Source organism: Alosa alosa, chromosome 22 (assembly GCF_017589495.1).
Source record: "Alosa alosa isolate M-15738 ecotype Scorff River chromosome 22, AALO_Geno_1.1, whole genome shotgun sequence".
Lineage (NCBI taxonomy): Eukaryota > Metazoa > Chordata > Actinopteri > Clupeiformes > Clupeidae > Alosa > Alosa alosa.
Window position 1 is genome coordinate 8,730,457 of NC_063210.1, and position 23,049 is coordinate 8,753,505.

Below are 23,049 nucleotides of genomic sequence, written 5' to 3' on the forward strand. Positions count from 1 at the left end.
AAAAGACATAAAGCTTCAATGATAAACCAGTGCACAACAAATAAAATAGATAAATACATGCATGTGGTCATTTTATTTTCAGGTCCCCCATACCCATCCACAGGTGTAATAAGATTTCTTCAAACTCCTGTCATCTATATTCAGTATTGTGCCTTTTGGAGCTCAGTTCCTTTCAGCCTATGTTCAGGCTTATAAGGTCTTCCATCTTTAAAAATGATTGACTTCAGGTGTCACTTGTGGGCCCCTCTAAAACAAAAAAAGCTGAAAGTTGGCCAGTAGGCATAGGTAAATTTAAATGCACAACTGATGTGAATAACTGGCTACATATAGTGTGTTTGTCAGTGTGATAATTCTTTTAAAAATACATTTATAAATACATTTATTAAAAACAAATTTATTTATAGTGGAGATCCATCAGGTTGTCAGAAAAGTAACAAGCGGACGCATTTCCCTATATAAAACGCATTATGTATCTAATGTAGATCAAAGCATTTTTGGACTTTGAAGGTTGAGTGCACAGCAGGATTGCTGGAACTTATGCTGCTGAATTGTACAAGTAACATAATAAAATATAGGCCTATATTTCTAAATCTAAAAAAAAGAAACAAGAACCACCATGCAAGTAAATAACCAACAATTCATTTAATAATTAATCTTTGTGGTTTTCTTTTCAAGGGGAACATGGTTTAAAAGGTATAAAATAGTTTTATTCAAATAATTCACCCCAAATGTCCAGTTCTCCATGTCAGGGAGTCCCTTCAGTCCTGTTTTTATGCAGGCACAAGACCCACATTCCTTTTGTTTTTAACTTTTGTCTTGTCCACATGATGTCCCATGCATCCATCCACTGCGCGCGGCATTTTAATCATCACAGTTGCCTTTGGGCTTTCTAAGTCCCTGTCATGATTGAAACATATAAAAACATACATACATACATACATACATACATACATACATACACACACACACACACACACACACACACGCATACACACATACAGTTAAGACCTATCGTCTCAAGTATAAATATTAAGCAGAGTCCTCAGTGACACAGAAGCCAGCCACTGACTGTTTTTTTTTTTTTTTTTTTTTTTGTTTCAGCTCGTAGCCATTACATGTCAACAAATGGACGCGAGAGCTCTGGGTGCTTTGCATTTGCTGGATCAGGGACATCTCTAACGTATGACTAACATGGGAGTGCATTTGATAATACCTGAAACAATGACAATATAACATAAACAGTGAATATATTTATTATAGAAGGTAATTAATGTTAACAATAACAATTAAAAAGGCAATATTACTATACTACTATATCCTTGTCCAGCTCACTCTCACAGAGCTGGGATGGAGAAAGATGGGGAGACAGCTTTTTTTGAGGGAAAAATATTACCCACAAAAGATGTACAGTTTATATTACCACTGAATCTTTAGGATTAAAACAATGGAAATTTTTGATGTTATAGATGTGACTGTTGAGATGGAGGAAAATGTAAAGGAACCGTTCTTTGCATTTTTTTTCTTTCTTTCTTTCTTTCTTTTTTTTTAAAAACATACAAGAGAATGTTGTTTTGTTGAGCTATGAAAACCCCAAGTAACAGCAGATATTTCCCTAATCTCACTGCCAACTTAGACACTTTTTCTGTTCACTTCACATCCATCCACCCACCCACCACTTAGGGGAAGATGTAGAGCCTCATTTTGTGTGTACAAGAGTGCACTTATGTCTGAATGTATACAGGTCCATTCCTACTATAATTAAAACCTCCAAAAGGACATATACAGGTCTCTTTCCATTAAATTACAGATAATGGATATGCTCTGAATCAACCACAGGCCTTCTTTAAAACAGTTATGAACCATGAGCACATTAACAGAGTACCTTTAAAATTGCACTGATAGAAGAAACCACAGTGAATGCATGAGCGGCCTCCAAGGCTCTCTTGTCCACAGCCTGACCCTCCTAAGAAGGTGAGGCATGTTTTCCTGCACAGACTTTTCCCTTTGCAGGGAGAGAAGCTAAAAAAAAAAAAAAAAAAAAAAAAGAATAATAGTTTCAGCACAGAAAAATAGTCCCCCCCCCCCCCTGATCTCCTCCAGGCTTCCTCCCTGTACTATCTAGATTCGGCATCTTTGTGGGCGCTAAAGAGAGCCAGTTCAGCCACTGCGCCCAGTCTGGAAGGTCTCGGGGGCGTGTTGGCTCGGCTGGTCACCGAAGGAATGAGGGGAGGGGGCGCACCCACCAGGCCAGCAGGAGTCTTGGTCAGGATGCCGTTGGGGATGTGCGACTGGTGCAGGGGACCCAGGCGCGAGTACAGCCCCAAGTGGTGCGGCGACGTGGAGGCTCCTGGACCGTGGAGGTGCGGGTGGGAGAGGAGGCCGGCGTGCAGCTGCTCCAAGTGGAACGCGTGAGACGGACTGGGCAGGTGGGGGTTGGACAGGTGCGCGTGGGGATGCATGCTGGAGAAGCGCGCCCGCTCGAAGTCCTCGCGCAAGATCTGCGACCGCTGCTCCTCGTCCAGCAGACCGCCCCCAGGACCCCCCATCTGCGGTGGGCGGTCAAAGTGGTGCGACATCAGGCCAAAGTCCGGCCGCCCTGACGAGGAGGCGGCCGAGGTGGGCGGCGTGGCCACGCGCGGGTTGTGGTGAGGGTTGGCTGCAGCCGCGGCCGCTGCCTCCATGATCCGCTGGGCCTGCTGCTGGTGCTGCAGCAGGCGGGACAGGTGAGGGTCCGTGCGGAGGGCCAGGTGAGGGTCGGTGCGCAGGGCCATCTCGCGCCGCTGCTGTTGCTGCTGCTGCTGGGCGGCCAGCTCCCGCCACTGGTCCCATGGGAAGGCGTGGGGCGGCTGCAAGTGGCCCTGATGCTGCAGGTGCTGGTGGTGGGCCATGAAGCGCTCTCCCGCCGCACCTCCCAGGTAGGCCTCGAGGGCCGCCGCACGCGAGCGATCCAGCAGCGAGGGGTGGTGGTGAGGGGTGAGCGGCGGCAGGGGCACCCCGGGCGTAGGGGTGAGCGACCGGCTCGAGGAGGGCGTAGACGGGTGGTGCTGGTGGCGGCTGCTGGGCCGATCGTAACCGTGTGGCGGCAGCGGCTCCTCCTTGCGCTCCTCCTTGACCTTAACGGGCGGCAGCAGCAGGCCGGCGGGCAGGTTGGGCGGCGGCTTGGAGACGGGGGTGGTGCGCTCGGTCTTCTTGATGTGGTGGGACGTGACCGTGGAGGAGGTGGACGAGGACGAGGAGGCCGGGCCCACGCTGTCCCTTTGGGAGGAGTGGTGCGGCTCGGGGCCCCCCACCGAGTGCGGCAGCTGGGGAGGCGCGTGCCGAGGGAAAAGGTCCAGCGGCGAGGACGCCAGCGAGGTGGAGGGGGGCGGCGGCGTGGTCAGGACAGAGGAAGAAGACGAGCGCGGCCTGTCCGGCGCCGAGGAAGACGCTGTCGCCGCCAACGGCCGGGAAGGTGGCATGCTAGAGTGTAGCGTCCGCTTGTCCATGTCGCGGTCCCGCTCCCTCTCGCGGTCCCTTTCCCGGTCCCTACTGGGCCCCTCGGACGGACCCCCGCCACCGCTCAGGGAGGCCCCCAGGCCATTGATGTGGGAGATGGGCGTGCTGCTGCGGTGCTGCTGCTTGATGGCCGGGGCTCCAGGGGACATCCTCATAGGCGGCCGGCCATACAGCATGTTGTCCCTGAGAAGGAGGAGCCGAGTAGACATGGTTAGCAGAGGCAACGGCACAATTCATTAAGGGAGAACTTGTTTAACTGGCTAATATTCAACATAAATTGTGAATATGAATATGAATATGTTTTTCCCCTTAAATTTTGAGTCCCTTAGAAACCTGTTATTCCTGTTTATTTTCATTCAGGTGCCAAACATAAGACAACAAGCATTTGCATTTAGGTAATTTGAATCTATAAGGATTAAGTAAGTTAGCATCATGTTGTGTTACAAATACACACATGATTATTATGAATTTGCTAATTCATAATTTGCATTTGAAGTTAAATCTACAGTCAACAATCCTCAAACCAAGCTTTGTGCAGTCCTTATAACTCCCCTTCCAGAATACTGGCTTGGATATAATTATTGTTATCTCAAGTAGGCATTTAAATGTATTCTGCCTCTTCTCCGCACTCCACTTCTATATACACCTGTTTATGCGTCCTCACATGGCAAGGTCAATACCTTTGTGCAATCACTTAAACTAGATGACTATATAGGTGGTCAGTAACAATACAAAGTAACTACAGCAAAAATGTAGTTGTGCATAAGGGGTCTTCAGGGATGGATTACTGAATGGCCCTGCTTTAAGTCGCAACTATGTTCTCTACCCTACCCTTCTCTTTCCACAAAACTCGTCATAAGTCATCATTTAAGGGTCTATTTTTCACAAATTTATTTTAGGTGAGCATGCCCCTAGACCACCCTATCTTAACTGGGCTTTTTATATCTGTACCCAGGGGCCCAGTGGCTCATAATCGGTCCATGCCAGTCATGGTCAGTGCATCTGTAAAGGCCTTTGTGCTCCAAATGAAACCCTCCAATACGGCATTCACACCCAACTCACCTGTCCCGCTCATCTTTGATGTGGGGCACCTCCCTCCTCTCCGGCTCCTTGGCTCGCTCCCGCTCATCCCTTTTCTCTCCGGCCTTGGCCCAGGGAGGCCCGGAGGGGAACGACGGAGGGGCCACGTGCAGGCGGTTCCAGGGGTCGTGCGGGTTCCCCATCCCTCCTACTGTGGGACCAGTGGCCGAGTCCTTATGGCCAAACACAGAGCTAGCTGCTGGGGAAGAATGTAGGGAGAGACGAGAGGGGGAGAGAGAAAGAGAAGAGAAGGAGAAGAGGGAGAAGAACAGAGAGAGAGAGCGGAAGATAAGACGAGAGAGGGGAATAATAGAGAGGGACAGAAGAGAAGGAGAGAGAGGAAGAGAAGAAAAGAGAAGGAGAGGGGGAAGAACGGAGTGAAATAAGAGAAGGAGAGAGTGGGAAGGAAAAAGGACAGTAATTACATTATTCACTATAATTCTTGAATTTCTGTCACTTTGACTCATATATTCAATTTCATCATCTCATTATGAGACATGTAATGCAAATAAAAGGCAGACTGGAGATTAACTTCAATATTCTACATGCTTCAGATATTTTCTATTCTTTGGATATAGTCATACCTTTAGTGCCACAAATACCTGGATCAAGGGCCATATTTATGAAGCATCATTAGCAACTGGAGCACTAATCTCAGTTAAGTCTACTCTCTGCCATGCCTTTTCCATATGAAAACAGGTCTCGCCTTTAGAGTTTCTAAGGGACCATATCTATACCAGGGCAGTGGTGGGGTAGTGTGTTTGCACAGGGAGACTCACCCAACGTGGGGCTTCCCAATCCACCAAATGCACCCGAGCCCAGTGCTCCCAGTGGGGTGAAAGGTGGTGAACGTCCATACGGATCTAAAACAAACACACTCGCGTCAGTTTTACGCAGCCTGTGAGGCCTAGACGCATTGGGGTGTCAGAAAATAAGTATGGAAACCAGTTTACCAACCTGATGTTTTTGACTAAGACAAATAAAGACAAACAGTCACAAACACTACAGGGTAAACAAAAGCATCAGTTGTGAACCCGAATAAGGGAAACAGTATTTGTTTAAATGTATGTTCTGTGGTGCCTCAAACTCGTTTTAGTTGTTGTTGAGAAGAGACACGATGAGAGCTGTGACTGTCTGGTGCTGTGAGCTACGGCTGAACAGCACTAGGGACACAGCCGCGCCCGTGGAGAGTGCTCGCTTACCCAGGTGGGCAGCAGAGGTGAGGAAAGACGGGTGGGCCGCTGATGGCGGTATGAACGGGGAGGAGGTCGGATTGACTCCACCTGAAGGGACACAGGGGTCAACACACACACACGTCAACTCCCCACGCCTCGCACATACAGAGACTGTGCACAGGACAAGGCAAACTACTGCTGCATTGCTGATGGGAGGGTATCTGATGACCTCTTCAGTTAAAAAAAAAAAAAAAAAAGTTACAGAGAAGGAGGTTTTTTTTTTTTTTCCCAACCTCCCATGTCATTTCTGTTTCAATTCCTCTTTATTTAAAATCATCTCCAAAGCATAGCGTCCAGAGATACAGAGCAGGCTCTTCAGCGTTTTTTAGCTTTGTCGTAAAGCTGGCAGTATTGGAAGGCAGGGACTTTGGATGATACCCACCATTGGCTGCGAACAGGCCGCCTGGCCTGGTCAGGTCGTGAGTAGGGGGTAGAGGTCCTCCGAGGACCCCCAAACCTCCCAGTCCGCTCATGCCACCAGAGCCAGGCAGACGGGTCAGCAGGTCATTACGGAAGTCCAACTTGTGGGGGTCTGCCTGCATTAGCTGAGAGAGAGAGAGAGAGAGAGAGAGAGAGAGAGAGAGAGAGAGAGAGAGAGAGAGAGAGAGAGAGAGAGAGAGAGAGAGAGAGAGAGAGAGAGAGAAAGAGAGAGAGAGAGAGGAGAGAGGACGGTGGTTTAAACACTTTGAACACACAGTCTCAGAATAAATAGTAGACCACCCCTGTTCTATCTGGAATCTGTATGCAGGTTGTAATAAAAGTGTAGGATCCAGTAGAATATCAATACAAGACTCCACTGGAGGTTTAATTTCAAGCACGTCCGGTCAGTAAAGGACTGACCTTGACTTTCTCTTGATGCCTGAGGATCATCCAAGCCACACGGACATGCATGGCACACCACTTCCCAGGCTTCTGTTCACAGAGAGGTCACAACTTTCAATTAATCACAGATGACGGGTCCAGATTGTTATCTGAACATATTATCCACTTGAACTGGTCCCAAGAGATCCCACTGGCAACTCTGACTAGATTCTCAACTTGTCTTTTCTATTGCACATATAATGACTAAATTACAAATCTGTAATCTGTTTTACAAATACTTTCTTTGTGTTTACAGTGCAAGTTTCACTTTCCAGCAATACGCCAGAGGCAAAAGGTCTTTGAAGGCCATTTGAGAATTCTGACAAAAAACCTGAGCAAGCATATTCAGATGTGTACATATTCTACCATTTCTGATTCAAGTTGCAAGTCTGTGTGTAGCTGGCTTATTTAGGAATGTCTCTTTTAATATGTAATGCATATCTAGGTATATAACACAGGTTTATTCAATTAGTTCTGCAAAGCATGGTAGTATTCATGTTAAAATTATACATACATTTATTCAGATTGATTGACAATCATATAAATAAGAAAAAAAAAAAATCAATGCTACTTACATTACTGACTTTGAGTGATGCTGCAAATGGGTCTGTGAGCTGTAAAACAAAAAGAGAGACAGGTGTCAGATAGATGTTTCCATGACAACACAACATAACACGTTCCAGATGCCAAGTTTGGAGGAAGGTCATGTTTTAGTATGCGACCCTAAACCAACTTCACTACAAATAACACTGGGCATGGAGATTGGCACGAGTCAGACAACGTGCAGCTTACCCGTGGATCTTTGGGTTGCAGATGGGGGGGTATGACCCCCAAACGAGCGGTCATCTCTGGAGCCGCCCCCTGAAGGGCAACAAGCTGTCAATCATAGCACAGTACACATTTGCGACAGGTTAACAGACACGGAAGAGGAACAAATGGGGAAGAAAAATGCTCTCCAAAGACTATATAGCAGAGTTATTAGACACATATTATGTGGAGCATCTTTGGGAGTGTGAGCATAGGTCTGTGTGTGTGTGTGTGTGTAAGAGAGAGAGAGAGATTGCAGTACGTAAGTGTGACATGAGTGAAGCATACACAATTGGGTTCAGACCAACTTATCTCCTTATCTCTGTACGGAACAGTCAGATGAGGACAAAGTCTTTTGGCAGGCGTCTGCCCCAGGTGTACGTGACCAGGAGGGCTGTCTCCGCACTCCACCCGCTCTGAGATTCTCTGATGAGCATCTCTCTTGGCAATCTCGCAAATGAAAGAAGTCATTTGACACAACAAAAACCGATTGGACTGATAATGGGACACTAACCTTCGGCTGGAACGCGCCTTGTAGTGAGCTGAAGGGGCCTGTAGGTGGGAGGACCGGCTGGATTCCAGGCACCTGCGGCGGGTACTGCTGGAAGTACTGCAAGCACAGCAAACACAAACAACTGTGCCTAAGAACACACCCACACTCACACCCACACTCACACCCACACTACGTATTAGTGGCAATGCCCTCTGAGGCGGAATATGAAGGTTGAGGCAGGGCTAGGATGGCCCGGCAGGGGTCCAGTGGCCTCTGCAGTCATGGTTTATACCTGTTGTACCGGTCTGTGGCTGTGGATACGTACAGCAGGGTGCCTGAAGAGGCTCTCCATCTTCGGCCCTGGATACTTTTCAAACTGAAGGAAAGGCAAAAAAAAGAAATCCCCATTGTTTAGACAGAAGCAAAAGTCAACATTCATGTTAATTCAGTGTTGACACTATGACAGTGCTGAAAGACGAAGGTTTCAAACAGCTGGAATATTTTGCTTTTAAAGTGCTTGTTTATAAATCTGATATGTCCAAGTACAATTTCTTCATGAAGTTACAAATCATAAATACAGCAAGTGTTATTAAAATTAGGGGGATTTTTTTTTCCAACATGCATGCCAATACTAAATAGGGCCCTATACAGTAGTCTAATAGTTTGCACAGACAAACATCCTTTTATCAACACCATAAATAGCTTCGATGCTTTAAATAAACACACGTCGAACACTTGGTTTTGCAAGATCTTCTCCACCTCAAGAACAAACACAAAATGGTTTCCTTATCACTAGCACAAAGTAAACATGACCCTGAAACAGTTCAAACTACTCCCAGCACATCTTGAACACACTAACAACAAACACCACAACTTCAATGGCCTGCGAGTGGAACACAGGCTCACCAGGGGAGGCGCAGTGGCAGTCGGGTGCAGGAAGTGTTGGTGGGTGTGCGTGTGCTGGTGCTGGTGGTTGTGCTGATGGAACTGGTAGGACATTGGGGGGATGGAGGGCTGCGCCTGCGAAGGTCTGGTGGTGGTGCTGGACGTGGCGTTGGACACCGAGGGGCCCGTGGAGCTTGAGCTGCTGGGGGCAGACGAGCGTCCGTCGCGCTCCGTGCCCTGAGACGGCAGGTACTGGGAGTTCAGCTCCTGACGTAGCCGGTCTTGATCTGTAGGAGGGAAGGTTGAGAAAGAGCAAGAAACCATTGAAATGGTAACATTTTAATTTGAGCTTAACTGCGTAAATGACTGAGGTCTACCATAACAGGAAGACTGACAGAAATCTAGTATAAGTATGAAGTTTTCACTCTATCCCTGAGCCAAATAAAGGGCGTCGCCATGACGCTTCAATACTCCAAAAAAAACAGTTTTATATTTCCGGCTGGCGGTGGATTGTATTGATTCTAAGTGGTTTCATATGATGGTAGTCTAACTGAAAAACTGTGCCTGACTCATCCTAACAGGGAAGCTACACCAGGCACGTAAGCACTCTGTTCGCGTTGGGTCCATAGACCCTTTCAACAATCAAAACAAAAACAATGCTTGAACGTTCTATTTGGGCCCCAATCTACTTCCTCTGCATTAAGATAACATATGGAATGTTCAAAAGGAAGTCTTGTGGGGCCAACTATGATGCTGATAATGGAACTCTTGAAAGGGTCCATAATCAATGGAAGTAGCCACACCAGACGTGAAGCGGCGCGTACGTTCGAAAAAAACAGACCATTCTTCTAAAATGGATTTTACGCGTCGCGAACGGAATGCTTCAGTTACGTGCCTGGTGTAGCTTCCCACTAAAGCATGTAAAAGTCAGTCAGTCAGTCATGTATTATACAAACTATCCCTATATCAGTTTATTGAATTAAATGCCTTTATGATTATTTACTTGTCAAGCTCATCATTTGTACCTCCAGGGAAGTTCACCAGATATCACAGGATTTACAGTAATGTTAATTTCTGGTGAGTGGGAACAGTTAGCTTAACCTTAAGCAAGCTTTATGGATAACATCATAGCATAAACAGAATGGACTGGTCGCAATTCGGAAGATGAACTGGAACTGTAGCAAATTCAAATTATAAAAGGTCTCATGAATAAACGTGGATAAAATAAAGGCCAGTCAGTTTATTACAGCCATGTGCAATTTGTAGTTGCAACCTCAAACTGCTCATTCCACTTTCAAAACAAGCAATTGTTTACAGAGTGGATATGGCAGCCACACCAATTGAGCCAGCTGCTACACCCTTATCCTGGATCTGTGTAGCAATAACCATGGAACCTTACCTGCAACTGAATGGCTGGACACCTGCAGTAGAGGAGGTGGAGGGGGTAGCCCAGGAGAGTAGGTGCGTGAGCTGGGGCGGGACGGGGGACGGTGTGGTCCTGGGGCCCCGGGACCTCTGTTGTGGGACATGGGCACATTGATGGAGGGCGTAGGGGGCCGCATGGATGAGGACGAGGCCGTCGAGGAAGATGGCGGCTTAATTGAGGTACCGTTCCTGCTGGGTAACACATACAGTGACCGTTCAGATTCATTCGGTTGTCAAGTCATGCTGCAATAATGGGCTGATCATTCTCCGGGTCCAACGGCTTTCAGAGCGGCTCGTTTTTCTCCATAGACCGTAATACAAAATAAAAAGTCTGATTTTGTTTTACCCTCACTAAAACGGAGGTGATGGTGACAAGGTTTAGAAGTTGTAAAAAACCGGCAGGCTGCGCTGGTAAACGTTTTTTGAGCCTGTGACGTCGAACTTAACAACCCGATAGAGGTTACAAAATACGTCTGTTTATTTTGCTAGCCTTCACAATCATTCTCTCCCAAAAACATTTGTTGATATTTACTTCCAATATTCATAAAGGCCAAATAAATGAAGACCAAGTTGACACTTGAATATCCCTCCACTGATGAAAGTGAATTAACCAATTAATCACATTAATAAACACTTCTTAAACCCATGACAGCACAAATGTCAATACACCCTCCCTCACGCACAAAAGCAATTGACACCATCACACACCTGCTGTTTACCAATTATTGATTAATGATTAATGAATGATTAATGCTTCTTAAACCCATCATGACAGTACAAATGTCAACATGCCCTCTCACCCACAAAAACAGTTGACACCATCACACACCTGTTGTTGACGCCCATGCTGTACGCATTGGAAGTGGGGCGGCTGGGGAAGGTGAGGAAGGACTTTTGTTTGGGCCGGGGGGAACTGGCGCCACGCTCCTGTGGCCTGTGGTGCAGGCCGTTGATCTGCTCGGCCAGGGAGGAGACCGTGATGGTGGACATGGAGTGGGACGGAGGAAGGCAGGACAGCGAGGACGAGGTGGAGGTAGACAGGGGCTCGGGGTAAGGCAGGTCCAGACTGCGTTCCTGGCTGCGCTCCAGGCCGGACACGCGGGGCGTGACGGCCAGACGGGGCACCCCGCTGTGGGTGGGCACCAGCGGGCAGCCGTTGGCAACAGACGATGCCATGCTCGACAGCACTGGGTCCACTGCAAGTGAAAGAAACTCACATTACAACTAGGCAGGGAATTACTAGGAAACATAAAACTAACTTGGGGACTGCAATTCTCAAAATCACTCTTGAGCAATTAACTAAAAAAGAAGGTGTTCAAAACTATATAGTCTATCCTTTATTGGAACTATGGAAGTTGTACAATGACGCTTTTGAGAGAAGCACCTAAGACTAGAAGTTAGCAGAGGTGATAGATATTCGACATCAAATCATCTACATAGCATTTGGATAATTCACTTGCAACAAAAAGCAACACTTATTGCCTACCTTTCTTGACAATGAATATTGGGTCCATGTCATTGTCAGAGGCCTGAGAATGATAAACAAGATTTCTTAATAATCATGAAATATTCAAAATAATAATACACATACTTTCATAATTCACAGGCTTGTTAAAAGCCATTTAAGAACCATAACAAACCTTATCGCCTGAATCGCTCTCAGTGTCACACTGAAAAGTAAGGGGAAGATTATTAGGATATTCCTCAGAAATGAGAAAGCAGTCACGAAAATCTGTCACGCTTCTGAAAACCCTCAAGCAAGACATCTATGATTTTATTAAAGTTTTAAATGCCTTTTGTGATTTGCATGTGATACAGCCACAGCGACTTTCAGTCTTAAAAAAGGCAACAGATAAGTCTTTATCTTACTGGTGTTAGGATTTACTACATTTGCTTATTCAGATACATTTTAAATATGTCTACAGTCTGCATGTAGTCTAGAGGCCAAATGTTTATGCAATCTCATAATATCAAAGGGCAAACTTACAATGTATCCTGTTTCCACAAAATGGTTGCCAGAGGCCTGAAAAGTAATATTGATATGATTAATAACATACATCTTTAAGAGGTGTGGTGTTGACCGAACATTATACGTTTTCTGGCACTTGTGGGATGAGCACCATGCACGGAAGGCCCATATATTACAGTAGTTAGACTGAACTTCCACAGGTCAACTGCTTCACAATTATCAGTTGCTACACATTATTAAAGTATGTCTGAAGCTATGAGAGATAATCTGTCTCATCATAGCTTTCATATTAAGATAGAGCACTTCTTTAAACTATGTACCACATTTTGGTTAAACACATGACTAAATCATGTGGACAGGATAATAGTGAATAGCCATAACAGTTTTTAGCTGATAGCAATGTAGTGTTAAACTCCCTTGTAGGAAAAATACACTTCAAAAAGGATTACATAAACTGCTTTGCCTATAATTTCATAAAAAGCTTTGTTGGGAATTTGGTCACTGGGCACATTTGTAAGAACTTACTATGTCTGTTCAACGTTGACACTTGACAACTTGCAAAAGAACAATATTCAACAATATGAATTACAGGCTATAGTGCTAGAGGTTGAAGAGACATAATACTTTATCCAAACACCTCTACACCACTTTCAATCTATGCTGTGGATGAAAGACATCCCAAACCCTATGTGTGGTAACACTTAATGTGTGCCCCACCTTCTCCTCTCTCTTTCTCTTTCTTTTCCTCTCTCCCTTTCTGTATTTATCCCAGCTGCTGGTGTTGAAACTGGCTGGCGGTCCCTCCTCTGGCTCTGAGAGGGGTCCTCCACCATTCTCCTCTGGGCCTCTCTTCCTCTTGCTTCCTCTCCCCATGAGCCCACCAGCGCGTTCTGGGGGCTTCAGAGAAGAATCCATCTGTTAAAACAATGCAACAGGATTCTCACATGGCCATTCTTAAGCACATGCACAGAAAGAATTAAGGCAAGTCTTAGGTTTCAAAAAGGTGACACTTTGCATCAGCACAACTCCCCAACTACAGCTGTCCCACTGCTACAGTGAAAATGACAGCTTTTCCCATGGACAACAAGAAGATGAAGTTGCATATTTGAGCAATTTTTATCACATTATACAAGCTTAATTAACTTAGTTCACTGTTGAACATACAAAAGAGGCAATTACCTCCAAGGCCTCCAAGCTTATGAAACTGGCAATGGCGAAGCCATCGATTATATCTTCTTCGCAGGACACGGACTCTCGCTTTCTTCTGCGAGGAGGCCGGTGTCTGACACCTGGGAATCCGGGCCGACATTCTCCACCAGCCACACCAAGTAAGGAGTCGCCCCTGCAAACCTCTTGGTCTGAGGCCGAGGACGGAGACGAAGCCCTGCGCTCGGCAAGATCTCTCCTTCTGCGTCGTTCTCTGTCGCGTTGAGAGCGGGAGCGACGGCTTTGCCTGCACCCACCGTTTCGACTCGGACCGTCCATGTCAAAATGCACTGCACCAATCCAAGTCCAACTAAAGGCACTTTAAATCCCGGTCCGGTCGAAGGCACTCCCTTGCCTCAATATGAATAAACACCTTCTGGACTCGCTGTGGAGTCCCTGTGTAAAATGGCGTTAATAGTCCTGTCTATATTTCAGTCTGTCGGAGACAGTACGGCATCAGTGCAGTTCTGTTGAGCCATGTTTAAAAAAACTAGTTGATAAGCAAAAAAAATCATACAGGTTAAATCCACGTCGCTGTCTTGTTGTCAAGACATGGCTGACTTTATCAGAAGTAATGATCAAAACATTCTAAGAATGCCTCAGCAAGCTAGCAAACATCCCAATAGCTTGCTATGCTGCTAGCCGAGTATCCTTTTGTACACAAAATGGATGCTAACGTCGTTGTCTAACTTTATATCTCCAACTGGATTACCGTTAGGTGTCGTTAAAGTGACTACTCAACGATCTTTGATTTTGTCTTCTTGAAGTCCAGTCTGAGTTACGACTGGCAAATTTCATAACGCGATTCAACGTTCCTTTAAATTATGCCAAATGTGTTAGCTTTTAGCAACAATCGAGCTAGTTGACCAACCTCAACCTGACGTTTTCATCAGCTAACAGCGTTATTTGAGAAGTGGGCCACCTTGGTAATCTTTCTTACATAAAATTCACAAAGAAGTGTTTAACCTGGTCAGATAATTGTGGATTAAATGAAATCAAACAACCAGGCGTCTAACAGTCTGATTCCTAGTCCCTTCTAACATTAACTACCATTAGCTAGCAGAATGGTTGCAATGACGACAATATACTCAACATTTACGTTAGCCTTCTTAGCCAGTCAGCTACGTCAGATAGTTATATCAGTGCTAATTCCACGGCGCACAAAAAACACTGTCAACATGATACCCAGTTGTTGATGGGCAGTCCAATATTAATAAATATCAATAACACAGCCATAATCGTTATCATATCCTTTGCTATGCTGGCTAAGCGCCATCGGAACAGATGAGGCTAGCAAGCATTTCTTGTTAGCAGAGTACGCCACCTAGCTAGCTAGCTAGCAGGCTTGCTATATGTAGACCATGCCCCATAATCATTTGACTGATCCTCCTTTAAAAAAATAATAGATAGTCAAGCCAATGAGCTAAAACCGACCAAGATTAAAAACGTACAATTGAACAACGCTACGTGTGCTATTAACGTTAATGTTACAGGTCAATTTGATATTTGCGATGGACACAAGCTAACAGAAAACAACAGTTAAGCTAGAAAGGTTGCCGACATTCTTTCCATCGTTAAGGAAGGCAGGAAGGATCCGATGCCAATGGTTGTATCAGGTTGTATTATCTTACCAGCTAAGAAAGAAGTGGCTAACAACATAGCTAGCTAACTGGTTGGATCTAATTAATTTACGTATCAAAACAGTTGGACTAATAAAATGCGATGTAGTCAACTGACACCTATCCATTAAATAATTACAGTTCTTTCGTCCCTCTGTCAATCTGTTTTCATCCGATGCCCATTAAAATAAAAATATCCAAGGCCGAGCAATAAGCCTCGAACTAGATTTACAGAGACATGAATCGTCGACCAAACCCCGCATAGGCCGGGCAAGTTCCGCGGCCCACTGTAATCCACTGTGTTGGAGGAAGTTGAATAATCTGCCGACGTCTCCAATCAAATCGAATCAACTTCTACCCGGAGTCTTCACTTGAACACGTAAGATGGTAAAGACGAAGGCTGTAACCATCAAAATAATTTTATATATTTTCTACAGTCTTAAATTAGCAACGTATCTCTGGGGTATACAACCCTGGACAGACGAGCTGTATTGTGCTCCAGTAGGTTTTCTTCCTCTGCAGTTTGCGAGAATGGGAGACATCTCAACAACAAATGTGGTAGTAGCGCCATCTGGCAGTTGAACCAGACGCCTACCTTAAACTGGGACAGCTTGAAGGTTTGCTCTGGTTTGCTCCTTCTGCTGCTGGAGGACACATTGTAGCAGCAGTAATTGGAGGGGTTTGTGTAAAACATTCTCTGTAAAATAGAAACAAACAACTCCGTGGAAGTATCTATTTCCTTATCTCATGTCTTTTTGGAATGCCCCCAAATATTTTTTTTTATGATTGAAGACAGACTAGAAGCTCTATTCTCTTTGCTCAAGTGACAGATGAGTCAAAATTGCCTGTCATAAATGAAAGAGCTTCAGCTTCAAATCTCCTATTCAGTCTACATGTGTCTGTGAATACTAGAATCTCTGTTTAGGGGATATCGAGCTGAAGGTGTCGCTCTTTCATTCAGACTGAAATAGGCCTATCTCTTAGGCATGCAGAAATCTGAGCAGAAATTGCCACCAGACAGGTAGGCCTAATTGATTTGAGTGTTTTACACACACAGGTGGTTTGTCACAAAATATTAAGTAAATTGGTGTTCTTCCAAACCTAACACAAAGTGACAAAATATTTGACACAATTACTTTCCACAGTGTTTAAAATGTATTTATTTGTCTGTTACTTTACCTTTTTTGCATAGACAGTAAAGGTTATTTACGTATATGTATTACGTCACATCCCACCAAAGCAGCATTTACAGGAAGTGCAGTTATTTTGATACGGAAGTAACAAGCGAAATTAGACAAGGTAAAAGTGGGTACAATAACAAACGAAGAAAACGTCTTGTTATTTGTTTAAGACCGCTTGTATCCCACAGACAACTGCAAGGTATGGCTATATGTTAAATTTATTCTGTCCATTAGATAAGATGGCCAAATGCGTTTCTGATATAAATAACCTGCTAGCTTGGTATTTTAGTTAGCTAGGATATCCTAGTAACGTAACGTAACGTTACTAAACAATGTCATTGTCATTATTTCCTCTTCAGTTTACAACTGTAATTCAGTGCTGCCCGTGACATTACACGTCTTTCCGAGATGTATGTGTTTCGAGTGAGCAAATACAATGCTCGATGTCACTGCTACCTTTCACTAGCTATTGATAGCCAAGTTAATTTACTAACGTTAGCCATCTCGGTATTTTAAGTCGGGAATGGCGTTTGGCCAATGTGCTGTTCTTTCAGGTCAGAAGAATGCATCTATATTTAGTCGCTGTGTCGCATTGTTTTTGTGGTATTTCGTATTTGTTGTTTTTTTGGTGTGATTGGCATTTGGTAGTGGTGATACCCGAAGTCCATGTTGTTCACCACCTGCCTCTTTGGTGTGATGTTTCCTTTTGATATCACTACACCGACCACTCACTGCCACTTACTTTCACTTGGTTGTTTCGGATATTGTAGTTGTTGTATTTAAATAGGTTAATCTGCATTTCTCGACTTTTCACCTTTGTTGTTACATGTACATTACATGTATTCCTTTAACAGACGCTTTTGGGTTCTCAGTGGAAACAGGGCGTGTTACCATGAGTCATTACATACTGTAGCGACTGAGATAATATCAGAAGTTGTAATCTCTTAGGCTGGTGTAATCCGAGTGGTTTAAAAGTTTTGTGGGAAAAAAAACATAAATCAATCAATTGGCATATGAACAATGTATTGTTTTGTCTTCAGATGGAATTCCTATTTGGAAAAAGGAAAACACCAGAGGAGATGTTGCGACAGAATCAAAGGGCACTGAATCGAGCAATGAGAGACCTTGACAGAGAGAGACAGAGACTGGAACAGCAGGAGAAAAAAATTATTGCTGACATCAAGAAGATGGCCAAACAAGGACAGATGGTGAGAGATCATATATTGCTGTCTACATCAATGTTTTTTAACTGGTGGGTTGGGATGCGGAACCATTCTGGATGGGTCGCAGAGCTTGTGGTGAAAAATGCTTTTATTTAAATTTAAAATGCCAACCTATCAGACCTTTATTTTGATGATTTCATCGTACGCCAGCTGTTGTCATGGACATAGACAATGTTAATGTGGCAGGTCATGTTAGACATAATTTTAGTGGTTAATATGGCAAAACGACCCTGAATATTTGAAGTATGGATCCACTTATGTTAAGGATGAAAATGGACAGAAACCCCAGTGTGTCTTGTGCAGTGAATTGCTTGCACATGAGAGCATGAAGATATCAAAACTAAAACGCCACATGGAAACACAGTGCCATACTGTCAAAGACTAACCTGTTGAGTACTTGAATGGCGATACAGGAGTTGACGACTTTGCAAATGTGCCTAACATCAGCATGTTCCACAAGTACAGGCACTTTGCGTGTCTTACCTCATAGCTCACCATATCAGTTGGCTTGAACACTGAAAAATATGGGTCGCAACTTAATGGGAAATTGAGGGTACCAATGCCAGACAAGTGAAGAAACACTGGGCTAGGCCCCGGCCGTGGCGCAACTGGGACCCGGGTTCGATTCCCGCCCTGTGGTCCTTTCCGGATCCCACCCCGACTCCCTCTCCCACTCACATCCTGTCATTCTCTACTATCCTGTCGCGTTAAAGGGATAAAAGCCCAAAAAAATATACTTAAAAAAAAAAAAAGAAACACTGGTCTACATCACAGTCCTACTTATGTGGAAAATTTCACCAGCTTTGTAGGACAGACCAGTGTTTCCAAAACTGTGTGCTGCATGCAGATCGCACAGGTGTGCAGCAGGGAAAAAAAACATATTTAAGGTTTTTTCCTTGGCTTTTATTATCATTATCATATTAACCATTTGCCTGAAATTGTAAGTTTTTTTAAGTCTCATTTCACCTAATTGCTTCTAAACCTGATATTGTTTAATCTGCCGTTTGTATATTCATCCATCTTTCTTAATACCATTTCTATTGTTGGTAAGAATGTTACAATCACATGAGACTAACATCCAATCACACCTCAAACACTGCACAACAATACAGTAGCAAATAGTTGTCCACTATGTCATGTCATTCACAAAAACTATACAAATACTTAAAAAGGATGACTGTGTCGTGAGATTTTACCATTCTTATGCGACTGAATGTGACTGATATACACAGGATGCGGTCAAAATCATGGCCAAGGACCTTGTTCGCACACGGCGCTATGTCAAGAAATTCATCATGATGAGGGCGAATATCCAAGCCGTCAGCCTTAAAATTCAGACATTAAAATCCAACAACAGCATGGCACAGGCCATGAAGGGAGTGACCAAGGCCATGGCTACCATGAACAGACAGGTAAGAATTCCCACCACTCCTGATATGGCAGCTCAGTGTGGTCATGTAATGTGATGTGAACTTTCATTGTTCAGCATTAGAAATTGAAGATGCAAACATTATATCACAAACAAATTATAACAAAAGTATTTAAAGGAGAATTCCAGTGTGATATTGACCTAAACTGGCCTAAGAATGAACAGGTATGATAAGGGATCAGATTCCAAAAATAATTCAGTGGAAATGCATGGATTCCAGTTTCTTCCAGTAGCAGCAACTGGAATCCATGCATTTCCACTGAATTATTTTTGGAATCTGATCCCTTATCATACCTGTTCATTCTTACTCGTCGCTTGACTTATCGTGACTAAATTCAAGATGGCTGCAAACGCTAAACTTCATTGAAGATACTGTCTGTATAAATCGTCTTGTAAGTAAACTACCAGTGCTTTTTCAAAGTTCTCAATGTCTCGTTTTAAATGTCAGGGCCCTCGGAAGTCTACCAATGAAGTGTGGAGATACATTGAGCCTCGTAAATGGGTGTAAAACAGTGATTTATTTGCATGGCTAGCCCGATGCGAAGCACCACTATTGAAAAAGCTGTTGGTAGCATCGGCTAACTAAGCCAGATTTTGGAGTGCAGGGGACAAGCCGAGATGGGCTATGAGACATACGTTCACACTCGGTATCATGTTTCAATACACTTTAGGTCAATATCACACCGGAATTCTCCTTTAAGTAAGACCGCAAATGGAATTGGACATTTGCTAAATTCAGTCCTTTCATGAAATGGTTGTTAATGTTGAAATTCTTAAATTAGTCTAACTGACTTTTTATCTATCCCAGCTGAAACTGCCTCAGATTCAGAAGATTATGATGGAGTTTGAAAGACAAAGCGAAATCATGGACATGAAGGAGGAAATGATGAACGATGCCATCGACGATGCAATGGGTGATGAGGATGATGAAGATGAGAGGTGAGGCATATACACATTCTTCTTAAACTGCTTTTAGAGATGTAAAGTTGAACTTGACTAATGCTTTTTCCTCTTGGCTGCCATAGTGATGCCATCGTTTCTCAAGTCTTGGATGAACTGGGCCTTAATCTTTCAGACGAACTCTCAAGTAAGATCATCTTTCATTACAACTTATTTTTACACCATTATTTGTTTAGCATCTAGCTAACATAGATTACAGTAATACTTTAATGTCCCTGAGGGGCAATTTGGCACACAAAACAGCAGTCTATAATAAATAATAATAAAATTAATTGAAAAAGGGACATTCGCAATTTGATCATTATTACCATAACATGCATATTTTTGTCTTTTCTCTCTGTTCAAATAGGTCTGCCTTCTACAGGTGGCAGCCTGTCTGTGGCCAGTGGGAAGAAGGCTGAACCACAGGCAACCCTGGCAGATGCAGATGCCGACCTGGAGGAGAGACTCAACAACCTCAGGAGAGACTGAGGGCGAGCCGTGCAGACATGTGTGGAGGCTTTAATACAGATATAAACGTGTCAAGTGTTTTCTCTCCGATTTCTTCAATGAATCATAGATTGCATAAGAGGTAGGACATAAGGACAAACACGGGCGTCTATGAGGTGTCTGTTAAACAGCATATGGTTTCATTGGGTTTTTTTTTTTTAATTATTATTTCTGTGCTATATGTGCAGTATATACTCTTGTGCGTTACCAATGACTAGTCATAGCCCAAACAAATTAATTTTCTCAAATTGTTTTCAAGCATAATATCTTGCTGGGGGGGGAGGTTGGGTGTTAAAGGGTAAAATGTGGTTATTAAATAGATGATTATAATTATTTCTCAAGCCTTGAGGGAATTGAACACTAATTACTCTGTCGGTAAATATAAATAGGAACGGCAGCCCCAGATTTTACAGATTTATAGTTGCATTTGTAATAAACAGTGCATCACTACATTTTGTCCACTTTGGTCATATGTGATTGGGCAAGTCCACAGACTTTGTTCCATGACTGACATCATGTTGTAGCATTGGTGCACTCCAAGGACTGTTCTCGCTAATTTTTTTTTTCCTCTGTGTATATTTGTTGTTCTATACCATGAAGGTTTATACACTCTGATGTCTCAGATGATCTTAGAACTATTTCTGGGATCACTTAACAGGTCCTGTTTAGGAAATACAATTTTAAGTCCTGTGTGCGAGTCAGTGCCACACACTTTTTTTTTTTTTTTTTTTTTAAATCAAGGATTATGCATATCTAAATATGGGATGTGGACATTTATATGGTCATTTTGAAATATTATGTAAGTGGAAATTGATTGCAGTGAAGCCGTGGTTGCCCTTATTAGAGACGATCGCCACAAATGGCAACAAGTCATTGTGATACTTGTGGAAGTGTTTATCTCAAGAAAATGGTGGGTATTATATTTTTTGAAAAAAAAAAAAAAAAAAATCTTATTTTGTTCTTGTTTGCTCAAATAAACATTTTTCACATTTATCAAAAAGACCACCTTTGGGATGTGTATTCCAGTTTTCCTCCCCATATTTCCTTTCCTTTCCCTAAGACTATTATTTGCCAAACCAATCGAGCTTCCTCATGACACAAAGGTTTCAATGGCATGTGTATTTGCGGACAGCTGATGACTTTTGAAAGCAATTTTACATGTAAATCATTTGTAATTAAGCTTTGGACTTGCATATTATCTGAAGGAGAAAAAAGGAATCCTCAATATTCCATTTAATTGTACCAATTGAAGAAAATAAATCTGCTGTGAGAATAATTGAATATATCCCATAAACTGTTTATAGGAATGCAATATCCTTATTAAGACGGATTTATACTTGTGGTCATGAATGGCAGGGAGAAATTGGGTATAACATTTTGCCAAGACAACCACTTTACCCATATTGCTAAGTTGTTTTATCGTTTAATTCTCATTGAGCCAGGATACAAGAGCCGAATTACAGGTGGGGACAGGACAGAAGCCAGCTCCAGGGTACCACCATCCTGTATCACCTCCTATAAAACATACGAGCACAATGGCAAACTTATCAGCTCAGCAGAGCAACAGCCTGATGCTTTTAGTTCTAGCCTGGTTAGCACGCAGACCGAGTGGGTCTAGAAAAGGTTCATTGACTTACAACTTCCAGCAGGGGCTTAACTAGCAGAGAAATTAAACTTAAATTGGTGCATTAAAATCTTACCAAATCGTTTCATAAGTGTAACCTCGTAAATGTTTTTAGTGCAATTGTTTACTCAGTTCCAAAGAAATACATGTCCATGCCGGATTAGCAATTGTATTTACGTGCCTGTGTTTTAGGGACATCGGAAATGGGCTTCAATGGCCTCTTCGCCAGACAAACCTGCAGAGCAAATCCAAAATTTGGATTCGTATGGGTATTTCCAGGCTACAGGTCAGCTTGTGTACTGATAGCCTTAGAAGTATGAAGGACTGCAGGTGTCATTGGAAAAGTATTAAAAGACTTCATTAATTTGCCATTGTAAACGGTAATAAAAATAGAAATTACAGCATGAAAATAACTTGTAAATGACACAGTAATCCATTAATAAATGCTTCTAATTTCAAATGAAATCTTGTTACTTTTTCAATGATACTTGCGGTCCTCCGTAGACACCTTGGTGATGCAGAGAATAATTTTCCAGCAACATGACTGTTCTGCAGTGGAGATGATAGCAAGATTTGTTGATATTGAGGCAATGATTCCATGCAAAGGCTTGGGCTTCAGGCCCCCCTGACCCCTTGAGCCCGGTAGGCCCGTGCAGTAATCCATCCCTGGTTCTACCATATCTCTTTTGCACATAGGGATATATTCCCATGCTTAAACCAGCATCTGTCCTATGCCTCCCCAGCCCTATACGTACATACCTGCAGTCCCTCACTCCGACAGGGTTCAGCCGGAGGTCCCTGGTATGGTTCTCCCAGGCACATAGCAGTGGTACCCTGATTACCCAACCTTAACCCCAGCTCTATGGGGTATTAAATCTGCACCTGACTGCAACACCAAATAGCCAGGCTTGTTGATATGTCAGTCAAACCACATATTAAGACCTCCATCATAACATCTAAAAAGTCTTTTTTTTGTTAGCGTGTTAAAAACAGATGAGATATTAGCCTCATTACCATAGTGTTTGATGATGTGCTCTACATATAATGCAGTAAAATAAATAGTGATGA

General features: G+C 43.5%; 2 protein-coding genes across 7 annotated transcripts; one reads left to right on the forward strand and one right to left on the reverse strand.

Moving 5' to 3' along the window:
• Positions 1-619: 619 nt before the first annotated feature.
• Positions 620-15,626, reverse strand: fbrs (fibrosin). Of its 6 annotated transcripts, none has more exons than XM_048232618.1 (18): positions 13,430-15,626; positions 12,968-13,147; positions 12,269-12,304; positions 11,922-11,951; positions 11,768-11,810; positions 11,111-11,477; positions 10,256-10,473; positions 8,878-9,143; positions 8,264-8,347; positions 7,993-8,088; positions 7,464-7,547; positions 7,247-7,285; positions 6,651-6,722; positions 6,193-6,355; positions 5,778-5,858; positions 5,355-5,438; positions 4,558-4,771; positions 620-3,678 (listed from the first exon to the last, which is right to left on the reverse strand). In XM_048232618.1, the coding sequence occupies exons 1-18, from the start codon at positions 13,733-13,735 to the stop codon at positions 2,115-2,117; spliced, it is 3,927 nt and encodes a 1,308-aa protein (XP_048088575.1). In that variant the 5' UTR covers positions 13,736-15,626; the 3' UTR covers positions 620-2,114. The 6 variants fall into 6 exon arrangements, with proteins under 6 accessions (XP_048088575.1, XP_048088576.1, XP_048088572.1 ...); XM_048232619.1 differs by having other exon boundaries at positions 8,297-8,347; positions 12,968-13,165; XM_048232615.1 differs by having other exon boundaries at positions 10,256-10,470; positions 12,968-13,165; positions 13,430-15,624.
• A 690-nt stretch (positions 15,627-16,316) lies between these two features.
• chmp2a (charged multivesicular body protein 2A) lies at positions 16,317-21,359 on the forward strand. The gene is made up of 6 exons (XM_048232621.1): positions 16,317-16,455; positions 17,297-17,464; positions 18,712-18,891; positions 19,717-19,847; positions 19,934-19,995; positions 20,218-21,359. The coding sequence occupies exons 2-6, from the start codon at positions 17,297-17,299 to the stop codon at positions 20,337-20,339; spliced, it is 663 nt and encodes a 220-aa protein (XP_048088578.1). The 5' UTR covers positions 16,317-16,455; the 3' UTR covers positions 20,340-21,359.
• Positions 21,360-23,049: the final 1,690 nt, after the last annotated feature.

What these genes read in the sequence shown, in the direction of transcription:
- chmp2a (XM_048232621.1), top strand. Translation starts at nt 17,297, where the DNA reads ATGGAATTCCTATTTGGAAAAAGGAAAACACCAGAGGAGATGTTGCGA. An exon ending in TGGCCAAACAAGGACAGATG is followed by an intron (nt 17,465 to 18,711) that starts GTGAGAGATCAT and finishes TGATATACACAG; the next exon opens with GATGCGGTCAAAATCATGGC. An exon ending in TCTTTCAGACGAACTCTCAA is followed by an intron (nt 19,996 to 20,217) that starts GTAAGATCATCT and finishes CTGTTCAAATAG; the next exon opens with GTCTGCCTTCTACAGGTGGC.
- fbrs (XM_048232614.1), bottom strand. Translation starts at nt 13,735, where the DNA reads ATGGACGGTCCGAGTCGAAACGGTGGGTGCAGGCAAAGCCGTCGCTCC. An exon ending in GTCCAGCCATTCAGTTGCAG is followed by an intron (nt 9,144 to 10,255) that starts GTAAGGTTCCAT and finishes TCCCTCCTACAG; the next exon opens with ATCAAGACCGGCTACGTCAG. An exon ending in AAGGCGCGTTCCAGCCGAAG is followed by an intron (nt 7,548 to 7,992) that starts GTTAGTGTCCCA and finishes TATGATTGACAG; the next exon opens with CTTGTTGCCCTTCAGGGGGC.